Raw genomic sequence first — 20,050 nt, 5'->3', positions numbered from 1 at the left:
TGACTGTCTCCTGACGTCGCGTACCGGAAATTTTTTTGCCGGGTTCGGTCAAAACGAGTTCGGCCGAACCCGGTGAAGTTCGGTTCGCTCATCTCTAAATTCTGACACTCCGTTTGGATGTTTGTAAACAGAAAAGCACGTGGTGCTTTTCTGTTTACATTCAGTTTGACAGCTCTTGCGCGAATCACGCAGTTCGCACGGAAGTGCTTCCGTGTGGCATACGTGGTTTTCACGCACCCATTGACTTCAATGGGTGCGTGATGCGCGAAAAACGCACGATTATAGAACATGTCGTGAGTTTTACGCAACGCACTCGCTCTGCGCAAAATTCACGCATTGTCTGCACTGCCCCATAGAGTAATATAGGTGCGTACGACACGCGTGAAAAGCACGTGCGTCGCACACGCGTATATTACACTCGTGTAAATGAGGCCTATGGGTGAGCCGTCATCATGGCTGGCAATAACTGGTCACCGTGATCATGCGATGTCATTGTACACAATTACGTTGCTATTTCCGTTGTTCTGCTCCGTCGTAGAAGAACAACGAGATAACGGAATTGCCCGATCCGTCGCACGACCGATACCAACAACGCCCAACGAAACCCATGGACTTTAATCGGTTCTGTCTGATTTTCTCCATGGTTTCCGTCACTCTTACAGACATGCTGAAGGTCTGCCAAACTTTATGTTGCTACTGGAATGACAGCTTCAAAGAAAATGAATGGAACTGACCTTGGCGAACCTGTTGACAATGCGTCCAGTTGGAGTGGTGTCGAAGAACTGCATAGGAACGTGCAGAATATTTCGTAGGAGTTGCACATGGAGCAGCCTGGATGCACGCACGGTACCGGCAGCAACAAGAAAAGCACCAAGAAACACAAAAATACCTGAAAAAAATACACATACAACTCCTTACTACCTGCACAGCACCAAATATTGCCATACAATGGTGGGATATATAGTTGAATAGTGGGGTCCGGACCTATAGTAATGTATAGTAGTAATGATTTTTTACATTGGCTCGTTCTTATCATTACCCTACATTTTGCCTTATTATCTTATTTTTTGATTTTTATAAATAAAGACTACCTTGTGCCACCCCCAAGGCTCCAAACACCCCGACCCGCATATCTCGCTGTGAAACTGGATAGCTCTGATTAAAATAAGTCACAGCGTCCGACGTCCATTCACTGAGCCAAATGTTCTGCCCCACAAAGGCCACATTCTGTAAAATGTAAGTCACCAATATCCAGGAAGAAAAACCCCATCCGACAGCACGAAGATACTTCATATACAGAGAGAACTTCACCTGCAAGAAAAAGAGAAGATAAGAATAAAAGCAGCAATGTGATTGGTTATTATGGACAACCGCTTCACTCCCCCCCCCCCCCGGCCTAGTTTTTATAAATCTGATACCAATGAAAATTCTTAGAATATATTGTTTTCCTCTTATCTAAAAGGGGTTGTCCACTCTGGCAAGTCTACTGCAAATGCTTCTGGCAGCCACCACTAGGGGGAGCTTATGTATATTACTTCTATTGACTTCAATGGGGGGCATATAATTATGTATACAGAGAGCTCCCCCTAGCAGGTGTTCAGAATTCCATTATTGAATTCTACAGCTGAGTAAAGGGAAGAACTCTACTAGAAATGCTTGTTAGGTGGCACCCTGCTGGCAGTTTTATTTATTGGGGCACATAGCTTTAATTTTTTATGTGTGGCACTTTTCTGGCACGGTTGTTTACGAGGGGCAGTATGCTAACACAGTCTATGGAGGGCACTTTGATGGCAGTGTTAATAGGATCACTATGATTGCAGTGTTAATAGGATCACTAGGATTGCAGTGTTAATAGGATCACTAGGATTGCAGTGTTAATAGGATCACTATGATGGCAGTGTTAATAGGATCACTAGGATTGCAGTGTTAATAGGATCACTAGGATTGCAGTGTTAATAGGATCACTATGATTGCAGTGTTAATAGGATCACTATGATGGCAGTGTTAATAGGATCACTATGATGGCAGTGTTAATAGGATCACTATGATTGCAGTGTTAATAGGATCACTATGATGGCAGTGTTAATAGGATCACTATGATTGCAGTGTTAATAGGATCACTATGATGGCAGTGTTAATAGAATCACTATGATGGCAGTGTTAATAGAATCACTATGATTGCAGTGTTAATAGGATCACTATGATTGCAGTGTTAATAGGATCACTAGGATTGCAGTGTTAATAGGATCACTAGGATTGCAGTGTTAATAGGATCACTATGATTGCAGTGTTAATAGGATCACTATGATGGCAGTGTTAATAGGATCACTATGATGGCAGTGTTAATAGGATCACTATGATTGCAGTGTTAATAGGATCACTATGATTGCAGTGTTAATGGGGTCACTATGATTGCAGTGTTAATGGGGTCACTATGATTGCAGTGTTAATAGGATCACTATGATTGCAGTGTTAATAGGATCACTAGGATTGCAGTGTTAATAGGATCACTATGATGGCAGTGTTAATAGGATCACTATGATTGCAGTGTTAATAGGATCACTATGATGGCAGTGTTAATAGAATCACTATGATGGCAGTGTTAATAGAATCACTATGATTGCAGTGTTAATGGGGTCACTATGATTGCAGTGTTAATGGGGTCACTATGATTGCAGTGTTAATAGGATCACTATGATTGCAGTGTTAATAGGATCACTAGGATTGCAGTGTTAATAGGATCACTATGATGGCAGTGTTAATAGGATCACTATGATTGCAGTGTTAATAGGATCACTATGATGGCAGTGTTAATAGAATCACTATGATGGCAGTGTTAATAGAATCACTATGATTGCAGTGTTAATGGGGTCACTATGATTGCAGTGTTAATGGGGTCACTATGATTGCAGTGTTAATAGGATCACTATGATTGCAGTGTTAATAGGATCACTAGGATTGCAGTGTTAATAGGATCACTATGATGGCAGTGTTAATAGGATCACTATGATGGCAGTGTTAATAGGATCACTATGATTGCAGTGTTAATAGGATCACTATGATGGCAGTGTTAATAGGATCACTATGATTGCAGTGTTAATAGGATCACTTTGATGGCAGTGTTAATAGGATCACTATGATGGCAGTGCTAGTAGGATCACTATGATGGAGTCTTTAATAGAGACACTTTGGCTGTTGTTATGGGGACATGGCTTGATCTTTTGGGCTCTGGATCTCAAGTCTCCTTGAGATTGAGTCTTAGAAGTAGGTGTAACTCATATTTACAGTGTATGGTGACACAATACTGGTAGTCTATACGTGATCTGTACCTTTCCTGTCTCCACGGTTTCCTTTTCAATAAGCTGTTGTCCCTTTTCAACTTTCTTCCCATCTTCTCCCTTGTCCTTTGCCATATCCTTCAGTGACCTCCGTAAAGTGCCATTCATACTGAAAGAAACGCGTTTGCAGGTATGTCATGATTAGCTGAGGTGCACAGTCAATTCCATCATGGAAATTACAATAACCTTGGGCATAGTAGGCCAAGGTCACCAGACTCACCTGCCAAGCTTCCTCCTGTGTAGACTGTTCTCTCTCTTAAGTGTCGTCGTCACGATGTCTTCTGCTACTTCTGCAGCTTGTTCTACAGGATCTTCACTGTCATCTTCCTCATCTGCATCGAGTAACACTGCGAGAGGGACAATAGAAAAACCAGATGAGAATTAAAGTATAATGATCAAGTGCAACTACAGCTCAATATGTCCCCTACCGCAGCCTGTACATGTAGGGAGGAAAAGAAAGATGACTTCTAATCATGGAACATGTTGGGAAATCTCAATGTAATGTTTGCAATACTTAGTATTTATTTGAACTGAACCTGATAGCTGTGGTTGCAGGTTTATTTTTTGCATATAAAAATGGTGTAGGATCAGAATATCATTCTGTATTAATTATCGCTCTTCTGCTTGTCTAATATTCCGAATATTGAAATAGGGATGGGATATTACAACCAGTAGCCATGGAGACAAATAAGAGATTCTGGATGGGACAGTCCAAGATACAAAATACCTATAGATAAAAATCATGTTTGCTCCCACTCTTATAAACTATACGATACTGGTTTAAATTGTGCATATAGAATATAAATTAGATACCATCCAATTCTATTAGTATCTATCATTCTGGCTCAGAGTAACATACAAATTGCATCTAATATTAAATGGGTCCTGTCTGCAGCTCCTTCCGGTGACTGTAATTGGTAATGCAACATTTTTTCACTTGTAGGATCTTCTTTTTTAGGTTAACAGATTTCTAAAATAATTTAATTCAAATACCAAGTCTGAAATGAAAGTGTACTAATAAATACTGTATGTATTTGATGATTTCTGAAACGATCACCAAGACATGAACTGTAAAAGAACATTTTCTATCTAGATGTATAATCCACATTTACGTTACCGGTAGGCTCGGAGTCCTTGGTATGGTCTTGTTTAGCGTACGTCCTGAGGAACTCTGCAAAAGCACCGTTGTTTGCAAATAATGTTTTGTATGAGCCGGTTTCAGTAACGCCGCCGTTAACTAATACTACAATTTCATCAGTGTGTTTTAGAAAGTTCACACCATGCGTGACCAGGACACGGGTCTGTGAAGAGATGAGATGTGATAAGTATACAAACTTATTATGCATAAAATGGTTAAGTGCAATTTATTCAATACACTAGGCAATATGTTGCCATATATTCCTGGAAAAATATAGGAAATTGTGATACATCAGATATATACTACATTTTGTCACCTTGCCGATCTTGGCAGGGCATGGAGATTTCCCTTTTTTGCTTATTTTACAGAACAGAGATCTATTACGTGCAGTATACCTTGTTTTTTAGTAATCCATTGGGACCAACCACCTTCTCAAATATGTGTTTTCCCACATGAGCGTCAACAGCAGAGAGAGGGTCATCAAGGATGTAGATGTCTGTATTCTGATATACTGCTCGTGCCAGACTCACACGCTGCTTCTGACCTCCACTCAAGTTTATTCCCTATATGACATAAATAAAAAAAAAAGGCTAAAAAGTATAGAACCATACTTATAAAAACAATAAAAACTATCTTTGGTCAGTGCCCTTTTATACACCTCTTGAGCTCACGCCCTGGTGCCCATATGTCCTAATAACAGTACCGTACAGTGCCTACATAAAAGTGCCATATGAGGAACATAGGACAGTGCCATGAAATGCGGAAATAAGGGTCTATTCAAACTGCGTTTACAGTGTATGTTCGTCGGATGCCAGAAGTCCTTCATGAGTATACGGCAAATGTGTACAGAACTGACACTTTCCAAAAGAATATCCTTTTGGCATCTACTGGGCTGGTATACATCAGTCCAATTTTATTTTTCATTGTATAGAAAAGCACATCAGGCACTGCAAAAATAAAAAAAGAAAGGATACTCCACACAATGGTGGTCAATGGGCAACATATGCAACTGTAAGGCATACAGTAGCAAACGTCAGAGATATCCTTCAAAGGTAGACGGCGAAAACATTTTCTGATGTATGCATCAAATAGAAACCCTAAATACAATGTGAAAAGAGCCCAATGTAATGAACTTAAATAAAATCACCATACTTTGCCTAGATAATACAGCCATACAGTGCTCAAGTAACATTGTCACACAGTGACCACACATCAGGGTCATAAAAAGCCCATAAAGGACCTAAATACTACCACTATGTAATGCTCAAATAATAATGCCATACAGTGCCTAGATAATAGAACTATACACTGAATACAAACACTGGCATACAATACCCAAGTAATATTGCTATTGCAAGCCGGTCAGTGGGAAAGTACTGAAGGGTGGCTGGGGAGATGAGGAGTCCAGGAAAGTTGCTGAGGCTTCTGTTAAGGCTGTTTTCTGGGCCTGGAATTCTATGGAATAGCAGGTAGGATTGGTAGAGGGACTTGCCATTCCCTCCCCGCTCCATTACAGGGTTTCCCTTTAGCCCAAATCAGTCCACGTCTGCTCACTGAGCTACTTAGGGCTGCAGTGAATGCAGTTCAGAGTCGGAGCCAGGGAATCCACACAAGGATAGTGCGGAAAACCTGATCCAAGGAACACTGTACTTATGGTTTATAATAGGTGAGGAAACCTGCTGTTTAGTTAGTGCTCAGACGGGCAAGGAACTTGGTAATTCATATGCTGGATAAGCACTTGTTTGTTTTGGTCTGTAATAAAGCCAGGTGTGGACTTGAACGGTTGAGACACTTTCATTGCCTACTGCAACCCCCCATACACACCGATCCCAATACTATATAGTACCATACTGTGCCTAAATATTATATTCCTACAGAGCACAAATATTAGTGCAACACAGAACCACAATAATAGTGGCCTTGCCACTGCTCTCATGTGGTAGAGATACCCTGAAATCTGGCTGCATTTGAAACAGCTTGTTCAATCATATTTAACATTAGAATTTTATTCCCGAGTTCTAGAATTACCTTTTCCCCTATTTCAGACATATCCCCTCCAGGCAACATCTGTAAATCAGGAAGCAAGGCACAAGCTTCTAAGACCCGCTGGTATCGCGTTTCTTCTAGAGGTTCCCCAAACAAGATGTTATCTTTCAGCGTGGCATTCTGGATCCAGGCTTGCTGAGGAACATAGGCCACCGAACCCTGAAATACAAGTTTACTTTACTTTTCAAGATATGGATTCGACCATTGTAACAGCTCAGTAGTCAGTAGGGTTTTTTCATGAGTTGCGAGCCTCTGGAGTGTACAAAAATAAAGAGTTCCATTTTCATGACCTAAAAATATATTCTCCTAGACAAATATTATATACAGTATAACAGATAGGAGATGTAACTCACAGGATACAATGTTTTCATTATACCTTTATGTTGATGTGTCCATTAACATGATCCATTTCTCCAAGCATTGCAGAAACAAGAGAAGATTTCCCAGACCCAACTCCACCAACTACCGCCACCAGATGACCTTCTTTGACATCCAGGTTGACACTACAAGAAGAACATATGACATAAGAGGTGGAGACACATGGCCGACTATGCTCAATTTACCCATACTAAGTCTACAATGCAAAAAATTTATGGAGTAATGTGTAGGTCTAGGTGTAATTCTACTATACTGAGGTATCCTAGGCCATGTCCATAATTTTGCCTAATGGAAAGTGCCCTTTAAAAGCTGCAAATTTGCCAAAGCTCCAGATCTCACCCATCATGTGGGCACATTGAATTTTGACAATCAACTGATTTCTATTGGGTTCTTTGGGTTGTTGTTTTATTTTAGGCTATAGTACTATAATTATCTTGGTTTGTGGGTATTATAATGGACCTTACATTTTTTTAATGTCTGTACACATTACAGCAACGTACAATACCGCCTTACTTCTTCACTGCTGGAGACGTGCCCGGCTCCCAGGTAAACGTGGCATCAGAAAACTGGATAGCAGCATCTGTGAATGATATTGTACTTCTCACTTATATTGTGAACCAATGCATTGCAAAAATACACATTCCTCTCATGTCTGGAAAATACAGTATAATTCCTATAATCCGACATCAGGCAGTGTTGGCCTGGAAAATAAATACTGGACTATCTGAGGCTAGGATTAAAGGATTTTTTTCTGCAATTATGGTAGCCTGATCTAGGCTAATAGGGCCAATACAGAGGCAAATGTAGTTTGCAACCATCGGGCTTCTATTATATACGCTGTATCAGTAGAATAGAAGTATGAAAATAGGGAGACATTGATGTTTGTTTCTTACCAACAGTAGGATCATTGCTTATGGCAGAGTTATCCAAGTCGTCCCCTCCCAGGTATTTCTCCAGGCGGGCACAAGATACATTTGCCTGGATAATGAGAAGTGTCATTAGAAGACAATAATACACATCCAGGTTCTACATAGTTATAGCTAGTTACAGAATCAGTGAGGCTAAAAAAACATATAGATCCATTTAGATAAGGAATGGACTGACCATTTGGGCAGTGCCAGCGAGCCCATGACCAGATGGTGCCCACAGCCTCTGATTTAGAAGTCCTAACCACCTCTCCTGTCGAAATCGGAGCGCCAGTAGACGCGGCATTGGACAGGGTGGTCCATTTGCCGAGTCAACACTGCAGGAACAGCTCAGGCCATCGTATGAGACCACCCTGTCTAATACAATTTTTGGCAGAAGATGCAGCTAGCAGTTAGTGACATGGTCACTTTAAGTGATTTCACTTAGACTTGGGGAAATCTGGAGGTTCCAGGTGTAACTTTTATGGTTAGTCCTACCCTATCTTTGTATATATTATGCACATACATCTACCATTTTGAAAAAAAAAAAATGTATGTAAAAGCCTTTACTCACCTGCACGATGTTTGAGATTAGCATCGGCAGCATGGCGAGGGGGAAGCGCAAGACGTTGAACAGAGAGATGGATGTGAAAGCTTTCTCTGCATTCAGCACATTGCTCGGATCAACCACCACATAGACTGCAAAACTTGCAACCGACACCTGCAAGAATCAAAATTATAGTAGTAAGTGCTGCTAAAATGACAACTACTTGCACGGGCATAGAGGAAGGCGATGCAGTTGCTTTGGGGTCCTTGGAGAGAGGGTAGGTCGACCCTGGTTTATGCCATCCTCAAGGATATAGCTATAGGGCGGGCAGAGGTAGTTGCACCCAGCTGTGGTGTTTGAGGGAACCCAAAGGCCCCACTGCCACATAAGGGAACACCAGTATTATAAGTAGCACATCATAATTGGGGGCCCTGATGCAGATTTTGTATTGGGGCACATGAGCTTCAAGTTATACCTCTGCCCATCCCCTTTGTACTAGGTGGGCGAAACAATGCAGGACTCCCCTCTAATAAGGAACTGCATTGTTAAGAAAGAGTAGTAAGGGAATTTGCTCTAGTATAGAAAGGAATCCGAGCTGGAAATGAATACCATGCCTTTTTATACTGGGTGGCAAAACCCAGCACCATAATGGGAGCTAATTCTAATAGAGCTTTGGGGGCCCCCTTCTCTAATATGTACACCGCAGACCACTTATCTAATCCAGAAATGTGCTCTAAACAGATGTCACTTCCCTTCATCCACTTCTCTGGGCTTCTCCCAAAATGTGCACTAGGGCAATTTCACACTACTGTAATTTGGGCACTTTTTTAAAAACGTTGAACATGTTATTGGTAAATTGCTGGTGCAATACACCGCAATACTTGTGTATTGTGCTTTTAACCACCTCCTATCAATCCCTGCCTCCAGCAGGACTTAATAGGAGGACCAAGATGGCAGACTTGGGGGCCTTCGTTAGGCCCCCGGGCTGCCATAACAATCCGTCAACAACCCACAATCACGTTGCGGGCGATGGGGTTAACAGAGGAGGCCTTCCCTGTCGAACAGCTTAGATGCCGCGGTACTCCCCCAATCCTGTCTATGACATGAGATCCCTTCCCCATCCTGACTATGATGTACATTTACATGAAGTGTCAGGAAGGGGTTCTTTCTGAATTGCAGAATGAAGTGGAATAAGTGAATATGAAGTGGACTATGGGAAAAATGTATCAAAACTCGCGCAAAGGAAAAGTGAAGCAGTCTTCCATAGCAACCAATAAGAATACAGCTCTTATTTTTCAGATGCCGATTGGAAAATGAAAGCAGAAAGATGATTGGTTGCTATGGGCTACTGCTCCATTTTTTCTCTTTGCACTAGTTTTGATTCATCTCCCCCAATATGTATAGAAAAGAGAACTGGGGTCTATAACATGAGATATGTGACCAGGGATTGACTGGTACTTACCAGGAACGGGGCACAGGTGAAAATGAACAGGGACACTGAGAATAGATAGGCGAAGTGTAACATGTTCTTCAACTCCTTCTCACGAATTTCCTGCACCTGTTTTTCAAATGACGGTTCCCACGCGTACAACTTCAAGATCTAGAACAGAACACATGACCTAAACTAAATATGGCGGCCATGACGAGAGATTGTGGAGTATAAATACAGACATAAAGCAGCAGCATAGAACACAAACCACGTAGAATAATCCTCACCTTTATGCCGTTGAGAATTTCATTCATTATTTTCAGCCGTTTATCTTTGTTTTTCATGTTTTTCATCTGCAAAACACAACAGCATTTTTGGATCTCATGAGTATGTAACATAGAGGCAGCCAAGCAGCTTCTCTTGGTCCTTTCTCAATTATAGAAGAGGCGCTGGCCTCCCCCTCCATAGATGATACTTGCCTACTATTGAAAATTAGATTTTCAGACTCATGCCTTGTCCTTTTAAAATATAAGTTATGCCCCGGACCTAATGCCCATGAACATATAACAATGCAAGTCATGGTGCCCAGATAATAGTGACTGCCACAGCACTCCCATAATAGTAGCAGCCACAGTGCCCTCATAACAGTGGCAGACAGTGCCCCCATAACAGTGACAGTCACAGTGCCCCCATACGGCTCTGTTCACAGTGCTGTCATAACAGTGTCAGCCACATTACTCCATTTAAAGGGCCAGTCACAGTGCCCCCTTTGCCATTATGGTGCCCCTTTTAAAGTGTCAGCCACAGTGCCCCTTCTCCTAATTTGGGTAGCATTGGTGGTTCAGGGACGGCAGCAGAGACAGCATGTTTGTCTTTGCTGCCTGCACAGTAGCCAGTGCATACCTGCGCACGCGCACACGATCAGACACTATGAGGCAGATTTTCATATGCCAATTTTAAATTCAAGTGCACATAGCAAAATGCATCAAAATCAAGGTGCATGCCTCTTAATAGGTTTGGTGCATTTTTGGCTGTCTATGCACCAGGAATTCAAAGAATTTATGGCAGAAATTGGCATATCTGTCGCACCACGGAGGCCCCGCCCCCTCCCGTTAAACCCTGTACACTCTTCTTGCCAATTGTAAAAAGTATTTGGAGATGTAAAAATGATAGTGCTAATATGGATTGCACCATAATTTAAGACTTTTAGACTGGCTGTCGCCGAGAGACTCACCTGGAATGACTTTGATTTGGTTGCTAGAACAGCATTGATTGGTATCAAGAGGATCATCACTGCGAGTCCTGCCAGGACTGATGGTCCCAGCTCTACCCAAAGGAACACCACAGAAATAGCGATCTGCATTGGTGATGACCAAATTAGATGAATAAAGTTTGTCAGATCCATGAATTTCTGTGCATCCGCAGACATCAGGTTTACAGTTTCTCCCACTGTTGTCTCCTTCCGGGTGGCATTTGAGACCGTCAGTGCCTAAAGTGATAAAGAAAACCATAACAAGGGTTTTAAATTATGGCTTCCAACATTTAGATGCGTTCATTAGAGATCTAATCCACGCACCATTATAGATGGGTGCCACAGATACAGCATTACTTACTAATCATAATCTAGTATTATTTTAAACACATAATTTTCCTATGTCCTGGATACTATGACTGTTCATCCTGACACTCCTGATACAGGAAGAGGAGAGAAAAACACACGGCGCCACATAATGCAATTATCCACGGGTCATGAAGAACCGAAAACTAGGGCAAATTATGCTCACCTAGAGAGGTTATGCTGATCAGGCACAACGCTGTTAGAAAGGTATGAGTCAGCCCCCATGCAGATCACCGCTATTAAGGATGCGTGTAGAGAAGACACACCCAGGGTGTGTGTAGGCAGATCCAAGGTACAGCTGCTGCCCAGGTCCAAAAACCGGTAAACGTTCATTTACCGCCAGGTATGGAGTAAAAGAGAGGAAAAATAGGACCAAATATGCTAGGCGCTGCTGTACTAAACTTGTTTAATGAATGAATTGAGAACCAGGCTACGCGTTTCGACGCAGGACATGCGTCTTCATCAGGCCATAAATATATAATAAAGGTTAATAAATAAATCTTTATTATATATTTATGGCCTGATGAAGACGCATGTCCTGCATCGAAACGCGTAGCCTGGTTCTCAATTCATTCATTAAACAAGTTTAGTACATCAGCGCCTAGCATATTTGGTCCTATTTTTCCTCTCTCTTTTACTCCACTCCTGATACAGGAGAATGACAATATAAAATGAATGATTGTGACACATACAAGCTTTTTAGGGTCTGTGGGAAGCCGGGTGACAACCCCTACCGGCACTACAATGGTGACCATTAGGAGTTGTCACCCTAATTTGATTTTAGTGGAAAACCACGGATATTATGAAAATTTGTTAAAGAGGCTCTGTCACCACATTATAAGTGCCCTATTCACAATCCCTGCACTTCGTTACTCTGTCTGTGGTAGTTACAGCAGAGGAAGTGTGATCTCGCGAGATTACGCGGTAAATGACAGGTTACAACGAGATCACGCTTCCTCTTCTGTAACTACAATAGAAACAGTAACGAAGTGCAGAGATTGTGAATAGACATCCTGTGGAATGTCTATTCACTGTCTAAACACTTCAGTATTGTTAATGTGTTCGTATAAGACAGCACATAAGGATCTAGCAGGATCCCTATGCGCTGTGTAAATGAATGGAGAGAAGTGTATGACACTGATTGGTCACTGATTAGACCAAGTGGGCGTTGTACAGGGGAGTGTATGACACTGACCAAAGTAAAAATACGCCCACTTGGGCATTAAGCAACTCATTAGCATAAAACTAAAATCGCTAATAAAGTGGTAAAAGTAGACCGTTCTTTTAAATAAAAAGCACTGCTGTCACCTACATTATAGTGCCCATCTCCTTATGTAGGATATAGGGCACTTATAATGTGGTGACAGAGTCTCTTCAAAGAACACAAACACGGGACAGGATGTAGGCATAGAAAGCAACTACTAATACATACGACTATTGAGATTCATGAATTAAAACAAAGGAACCAATCATATTCCAGTTTTCATGTTACTGGGATCCTAACACAACCTAATTTTCTCCCTATAGCTTATAGCCATTGGCTGCAGGTGACTTTGCGAATGTTGTTCGGAAATCTGACCAACTTTTTCTGACTGATGCCCGCAACCTAGTTTTCCATATGAAAACATTGTGTTAGTTTTACAGTAATTCAGTGACTAACGTAGACCGAAAATATGAAAGCAAATCTCTAGTTGGTTATCATGGATCTGCAGTGGGTGAAGAGACCTATATCCAAGCCGGTGGCATCACGTTATTCCTCGTGTATACTCACTTTTTTGTACACAGCAGCAGTAAGCGTCGTACGGACTCTCATTCCCAACACGAAGCAGCCCTGGAAATATTGCTGCAGGCAGAGCGACTGAACTAAAGCCGTTACCAGCAGCAAGACGGCGTAAAAAAATCCCTTCCATTGATACTCATTAGGGTTGGATGTGAACGAGATCATCCCTCTGCAAATCAGTAACAGGATATATTACATTCATAACATAGACATTAAAGAGCATTTCACTTCGGAAAAAAAAATCCTCACCAAAGGGGTAACTTGAAGCTCTTGTGCCCCAGAGAAATATCAGTAACAGGGCCCCCCACTCACCATGTGCCCTTTATAATATTGGTGTCTTCTTTTATGGCAGAGGGGCCTTAGGGCTCCCTTAGGGACAAGGTCCTGGGTGGGACTGCCACCTCTGCACCCCCTATAGCTCAATTTGGCCAGAATTACAGCTCCCACAAGCATAGCCAGGGCCGGATTATAGGAAGGGCACATGGTGCACGTGCCCAGGGTCTCAACCACCTTGGGGCATTCTACAGCTGACACTGGCTTCCCAGGCTGGTTATTCTGATTCAATTGTTAAAATCTCAACCAGATCGGAAGAAGAGGTTGTCCGGCGGATGTTAGAAAGCCTTGGGTCCCTGCGCCGCTTTCTCCATTTAGGTGTCAATTTTTCCCATTCAGGACAGAAAGGCTTCTAAGCCGCTTTCATGACACTTGGGCCAATTTCTTATCCCATTTGGAGAAAGGACTCCTGCACAGGTTATTTCCACCCAGTAACAAATCTTATAGGACTAACCAGAATGGGGCCCCTCTCTCCAAGGGCCCCATAGCCGTTGCATGGTCTGTCTCTATGGTATGTACGCCTACTTTTAACCTGAAGAGCCGTCTTTCAAAGCAGGCTAGAGTGATGCGTTGACGCCATCGTGCCCTCCTGCAAGGAGACACAGGCATGCCAGATCACAGGCCAGTATGCTGGGGGATGACATGGGAGTGAGGACAGGTAAGTATAGTAATGGCTTTTTTGAGGGGCCCCATAGACCTCAGTAGAGAGCAACGCACAGCAGGGCTACCTTTTCTATGTGTGGTTACGATAGGGGAACACGTGGGTTCCCATAAATGGGACAGAGGCCCCTACTAAATTTTTTGCCCTACACCAACCTTAATCCGGCCCTGGGCGTCATAACAAAGCACTCAGAGACTAATAAATGGAAAATATATAGGAGTGGGGAAAAGCTGTGTGCATAGAACTGGTTTGGCAGGTCTATATCCATGTGGCACCATATTCTTTCCTAGAAGCATTGCCACATTAGGGCATGTGCCACATATGAAACTGATGGCAGCTGTGACAAGAGCCATATTGGTTGCCTCCCAACTTTTCTAGGAAGAGATATAATAACTACAGTCTTAACAAAAAATCTTGGCAAAAGAGGACGGCTGCTGTTTATGGTAGTCTGCCGACAGAACCCAAACTAAGGACTGTCACAGATATAAAAGGGTGAATAAAACCAAAAACAAATCTTACTTCAAGATCTGGGGGCTGACGAACACTAGGAGGTCGTGAATGAGTTTGAAGAAAGCAGATTGGAGGAGGATATTGGAGAACGTTTTAATCAGAGTCTTTATTAGCCAGGATTTGGGGAAATCCTTAGATGTTCCAGATACAGACTCTTTCTTCTTTTTCTTCTTTTCTTCCTAAAAATGAACAAACAGCAGAATTCAGATAATGAAGTAAGAAATTAAAATTAAAGGAGTACTCCGAGGCTAGGTATAAATGGCTGTAGGGGTGGGGGATTGGTTATTTTCATACATCATGTGTATAATAAATGGAATTAGTACATAAATCCCAATGGGTGTATTAAGTCTCTATAGACAAACAGTAGCCCATACATCAACGTATATTCAGTACATGAGAAAAGGAGGTATTTACCGTAACCAGTACATCCTGGCTCTGTGCTTTGCTCAGTCCATTCATTTCAATGGCGCCGTCCATCCGTTGCCTCTTATTTCTCCGTTCCGACAACTTTTTCCTTGCTTTAGCCACTTCTTCCTTCATTGTTTTGTCGAATATGTCATAGACGTATTTAGTCTGATTTTCTTTGTTCAATTCCCAGAGATCTTCCATGACTAAAGGTCTCCTGTATCCTTTAATGACAATGCTGCAAGAAACAACATGTTAATGGAGAGGGGAAGAGAGAAAGAAACAAAATGGAGAGATAATAATGTTTATCAAGCAGATATTAAGGAGCGTATACAGTTTTGTAACATTTCTATTGCTCTAATAATGCTCTAATATAAAAAAAAATATGTTTCAAATTGTCTTGATTAAAAAAAAAAAAAAAGTTTCTCCATGGTAACAGACTACAAACAAAGCCTGTGTAGTAAGATCCTGCAGTCATGCATTGGAGCAATAATTGGTTCCAAAAGTGCACAGGGTTTTTCCATTTTTTTTTTCCATTTTTATAAATGAAGCTTAATCACTGTATAAGGCCCCCTGCACACAACTGTATAACCGTCCGCGGTTTTACTGACCCATTCTGTTCAATTGGCCGCGGACACCTTTCCGTATTGCTATAGATGGGTGTCCGTGCCGTAGAACTGTACTGGAAATTATGGCGCATGTCCTATTTTTCGGATTTTACGGGCCGTGTTCCCATACTTTGTATGGGAGAACGGCCCAAAAATGCAGTCGGCCGTTGGCCGGACGTGCCCGCAATTGCGGGCCGTGATTACGGGCACGGCCATGTGCATGGGGCCTTAATGAAAATGTGGAAACTTTCTAATATACTTTGTTTTTCAATTCCTCATCAGTTTCAAGATTTGTTTGCGGTCAGTGAATAGGAACACTCTTGTTTATATTCAGAGATTGCAAATCGGTACTTAACTAGTCCTGCTCTCAGCAGAGAAGTGGAAACAATTGTATCAAGTCTTCCATGAGCAAAATACATCAGCAGCAGAGGCACAGATCTCCCTGGTAGTTCGCTACAATGTATCAGTATGGAGTCCAGCCTGTTTAGCTCACAGAGCATTGTCTAGACTGGATTCAATTGTATCCACTCAGCTGAGAGCGGACTGGCTATGTAGGGGTTTGCAGACTCTAAAGGTAAACAAGATTGTTCTAATTCACTGACAGCAAAAAAATATTTTGTAAATGGTAAGGAATTGAAACACAAAGTATATGTAATGATGGGGTAGGGAGACAGACAAGTGAGCCATAATCTACCCGCCACTCAGTCCCTGCCTACTTGCAACAACCCGCCCTAGGCGACGGGGTACAACTGGGCGACGGTCCCTACACTCAATATGTGCATGACAGACAAACAGACAAGGGTACAAAGAAGCCAGGGAAATGGGGAAGTTGCCCACGGGGACACCGTGAGCAACAAGCGAAGTGAACGAGCCGAGTAAAACCAGGAGATGAGCGAGGTACAAAAACGCAGAGCAGAAGAGTGGTCAGTAAAGCCAAGGTCAAACACAAGCAGAGGATCAGTAGTACAAGAAGCTGCAGCAGGGCCAGGAAACCAGCAGAGAAGAATTACAAGCAAAGGAGAAACAGGATAGGCAGGTATAAATAGACAGAGGGCGGGAGCTAGCTCCGTCTGGCCAGGCTGTGATAGGCTCTCCCACTCCTAAGCCTGCCATCCTGGGTGGTGGAAGATGGAGTCAGTCTCACAGACATAGAAGCAGGTGCAGACTGATTACCTATGGGCGTCGACACAGAAGTTGTGTCTGGCAGATCCTTTACAGTACCCCCCTTTTATGAGGGGCCACCGGACCCTTTCTAGGTGGACCTGGTTTATTGGGGAAACGAAGGTGGAACCTCCTGAGCAATACCCCAGCGTGAACATCCCGGGCGGGTACCCAAGTCCTCTCCTCAGGCCCGTATCCCCTCCAATGGACCAGGTACTGGAGGGAGCCTTGGACAATCCTGCTGTCCACAATCTTGGCCACCTCAAATTCTACCCCCTCAGGGGTGAGAACAGGGACCGGAGGTTTCCTCGAGGGAGCCAAGGACGGGGAGCAGCGTTTAAGGAGGGAGGCATGAAACACGTCGTGTACTCGAAAAGACGGGGGCAACTCCAATCGGAAGGAGACATGGTTAAGGACTTCAATGACCTTGTATGGCCCTATAAACCGGGGAGCAAACTTCTTGGACGGAACTTTAAGGCGCAAATTTTTTGACTATAGCCACACCAGATCCCCGACCACAAACAAGGGGTTAGAAGAACGTCTTCTATCTGCCTGAGTCTTTTGTATGCTCTGGGACGCCTCTAGGTTCTTCTGAACCTGGGCCCAGACTGTGCACAGTTCCCGATGAACGACATCTACCTCGGGATTGTTGGAACTACCAGGTGAAATGGAGGAGAACCGTGGATTAAACCCAAAATTACAGAAAAAGTGGGAGACCCCTGACGAGTTACTGACCTGGTTATTAAGGGAAAATTCGGCGAGGGGAATGAATGAGACCCAATCATATTGACAGTCAGAGATAAAACGCCTTAAATATTGTTCTAGAGACTGATTAGTCCTCTCAGTTTGGCCATTAGTTTCAGGATGGAAGGCAGAGGAGAAGGACAGATCAATCTCCAACTTTTTACAGAAGGCTCTCCAAAACAATGAAACAAATTGTACCCCTCTGTCAGAAACAATATTGACAGGGACCCCATGGAGACGCAGGATGTGTTTGACAAACAAGGTAGCTAACGTCTTAGCATTGGGTAGTTTCTTGAGGGGCACAAAGTGGCACATCTTACTGAAGCGGTCTACTACAACCCACACCACCGACTTGCCTTGAGATGGAGGCAAATCGGTGATGAAATCCATGGAGATATGGGTCCAAAGTCTCTGGGGAACGGGCAAAGAACATAGTAAGCCCGCTGGTCGGGACCTGGGAGTCTTGGACCTAGCACAAACTTCACAAGCGGTGACGTAGGCCTTAACGTCTTTGAGCAACCCAGGCCACCAATAGTTTCTGGCAATGAGGTGCTTGGTACCCAGGATGCCTGGATGGCCACATAGTGCAGAGTCATGATTTTTCCTAAGTACCCTTAGCCGGAATTGCAGGGGAACAAACAGCTTGTTCTCAGGAAAGTTCCCGGGAGCTGAACCTTGATCAGCCGCAATTTCAGAGACTAAATCAGAATCAATAGAGGAAATGATTATACCTGGAGGCAAAACACAAGCAGGATCTTCCTCCGAAGGAGGACTGGCCATGAAGCTACGTGACAGTGCATCAGCCTTAATATTTTTAGACCCAGCCCTATAGGTGACCAAAAAGTTGAATCTGGTAAAAAATAACACCCATCGAGCTTGTCTCGGGTTTAACCTCCGGGCAGATTCTAGGAAAACCAGATTCTTGTGGTCGGTAAGGACCGTTACCTGGTGCCTAGCCCCCTCCAGGAAGTGGCGCCACTCTTCAAATGCCCATTTAATGGCTAAGAGTTCGCGGTTGCCAATATCATAGTTACTCTCAGTGGGCGAAAACTTCCTGGAGAAGTAGGCACAGGGGCGGAGATGGGTGAGGGACCTGGTACCCTGGGACAAGACAGCCCCCACTCCCACCTCGGATGCATCAACCTCCACGATAAATGGCTCCATTTGGTTGGTCTGAACCAGCACTGGGGCCGAGATAAAGCACTTCTTAAGGACCTCAAAAGCCTGGACAGCCTCAGGAGGCCAGTGGAGGAGATCAGCACCTTTGCGAGTGAGATCCGTAAGAGGCTTGGCGATGACCGAGAAGTTAGCAATAAATCTCCTGTAATAATTAGCGAACCCCTGGAAGCACTGTAACGCCTTCAGGGAGGCAGGTTGGACCCATTCCGCCACAGCCTGGACCTTGGCGGGGTACATGCGGAATTCATGAGGAGTAAGGATTTGACCCAAAAACGGCATCTCCTGCACCCCAAACACACATTTTTCGGTCTTAGCAAACAGTTTGTTTTCCCGAAGGGCCTGGAGCACCTTCCTGACATGCTCAATGTGGGAGGACCAGTCCTTGGAAAACACAAGTATGTCATCAAGGTACACTACAAGAAATACCCCCAGGTAGTCTCTTAAAATCTCATTTATGAAATTCTGGAAGACCGCGGGAGCATTACACAACCCAAAGGGCATGACGAGGTATTCGAAATGACCTTCGGGAGTGTTAAACGCAGTCTTCCACTCATCCCCCTCTTTGATGCGGATAAGGTTATAAGCCCCTCGTAGATCAAACTTAGAGAACCATTGGGCCCCCTGAACCTGATGAAAAGATCAGGAATCAAAGGAAGGGGATACTGGTTCCTTACAGTGACCTTATTCAAGTTTCGGTAGTCAATGCATGGCCTAAGACCACCATCCTTCTTCCCTACGAAGAAGAAGCCAGCACCTACCGGAGAAGTAGAGGGGCGAATGTAACCCTTGGCCAGGCATTCCTGGATATACTCTCTCATGGCTTCACGTTCGGGACAAGAGAGATTAAATATCCTACCCTTAGGAAGCTTAGCTCCTGGTACCAAATCAATTGCGCAATCATATTCTCTATGAGGTGGTAACACTTCGGAGGCCTCTGTAGAGAAAACATCAGCAAAGTCCTGAACAAACTCAGGTAGAGTGTTCACCTCCTCAGGGAGAGAAATAGAATTAACAGAAAAACATGACGTCATGCATTCATTACCCCATTTGGTAAGATCCCCAGTATTCCAGTCAAATGTGGGATTATGCAACTGCAACCAGGGAAGGCTTAAAACCAAATCGGACGATAATCCCTGCATCACCAGTACAGAGCACTGCTCCAAATGCATGGAGCCAACAAGGAGTTCAAAAACAGGGGTATGCTATGTGTAAAATAACCATTAGCAAGAGGAGTGGAGTCGATACCCACTACCGGGACAGGTTTAGGCAA

The 20,050-nt window shown here is 43.4% G+C and overlaps 1 protein-coding gene across 1 annotated transcript in view; it reads right to left on the bottom strand.

Moving 5' to 3' along the window:
* Positions 1–20,050, bottom strand: part of ABCC2 (ATP binding cassette subfamily C member 2) — a 44,419-nt gene that overhangs the window by 15,522 nt on the left and 8,847 nt on the right. Inside the window, exons 7-23 of the mRNA XM_075843097.1 lie at positions 15,098–15,326; positions 14,693–14,862; positions 13,171–13,348; positions 11,016–11,270; positions 10,069–10,134; positions 9,815–9,952; positions 8,380–8,526; positions 7,794–7,878; positions 7,414–7,480; positions 6,899–7,025; positions 6,505–6,681; positions 4,872–5,039; positions 4,456–4,639; positions 3,559–3,685; positions 3,330–3,447; positions 1,092–1,311; positions 735–889 (exon numbers count right to left, since the gene is read on the bottom strand). Of these exons, the coding sequence (XP_075699212.1) occupies positions 735–889; positions 1,092–1,311; positions 3,330–3,447; positions 3,559–3,685; positions 4,456–4,639; positions 4,872–5,039; positions 6,505–6,681; positions 6,899–7,025; positions 7,414–7,480; positions 7,794–7,878; positions 8,380–8,526; positions 9,815–9,952; positions 10,069–10,134; positions 11,016–11,270; positions 13,171–13,348; positions 14,693–14,862; positions 15,098–15,326 (2,611 nt within the window). The remainder of the gene's footprint in view (positions 1–734; positions 890–1,091; positions 1,312–3,329; positions 3,448–3,558; positions 3,686–4,455; positions 4,640–4,871; positions 5,040–6,504; positions 6,682–6,898; positions 7,026–7,413; positions 7,481–7,793; positions 7,879–8,379; positions 8,527–9,814; positions 9,953–10,068; positions 10,135–11,015; positions 11,271–13,170; positions 13,349–14,692; positions 14,863–15,097; positions 15,327–20,050) is intronic.

Source organism: Rhinoderma darwinii, chromosome 11 (assembly GCF_050947455.1).
Source record: "Rhinoderma darwinii isolate aRhiDar2 chromosome 11, aRhiDar2.hap1, whole genome shotgun sequence".
NCBI lineage: Eukaryota > Metazoa > Chordata > Amphibia > Anura > Rhinodermatidae > Rhinoderma > Rhinoderma darwinii.
Note: the sequence above shows the minus strand (reverse complement) of the source record. Positions and strands in the feature narration are given on the sequence as shown.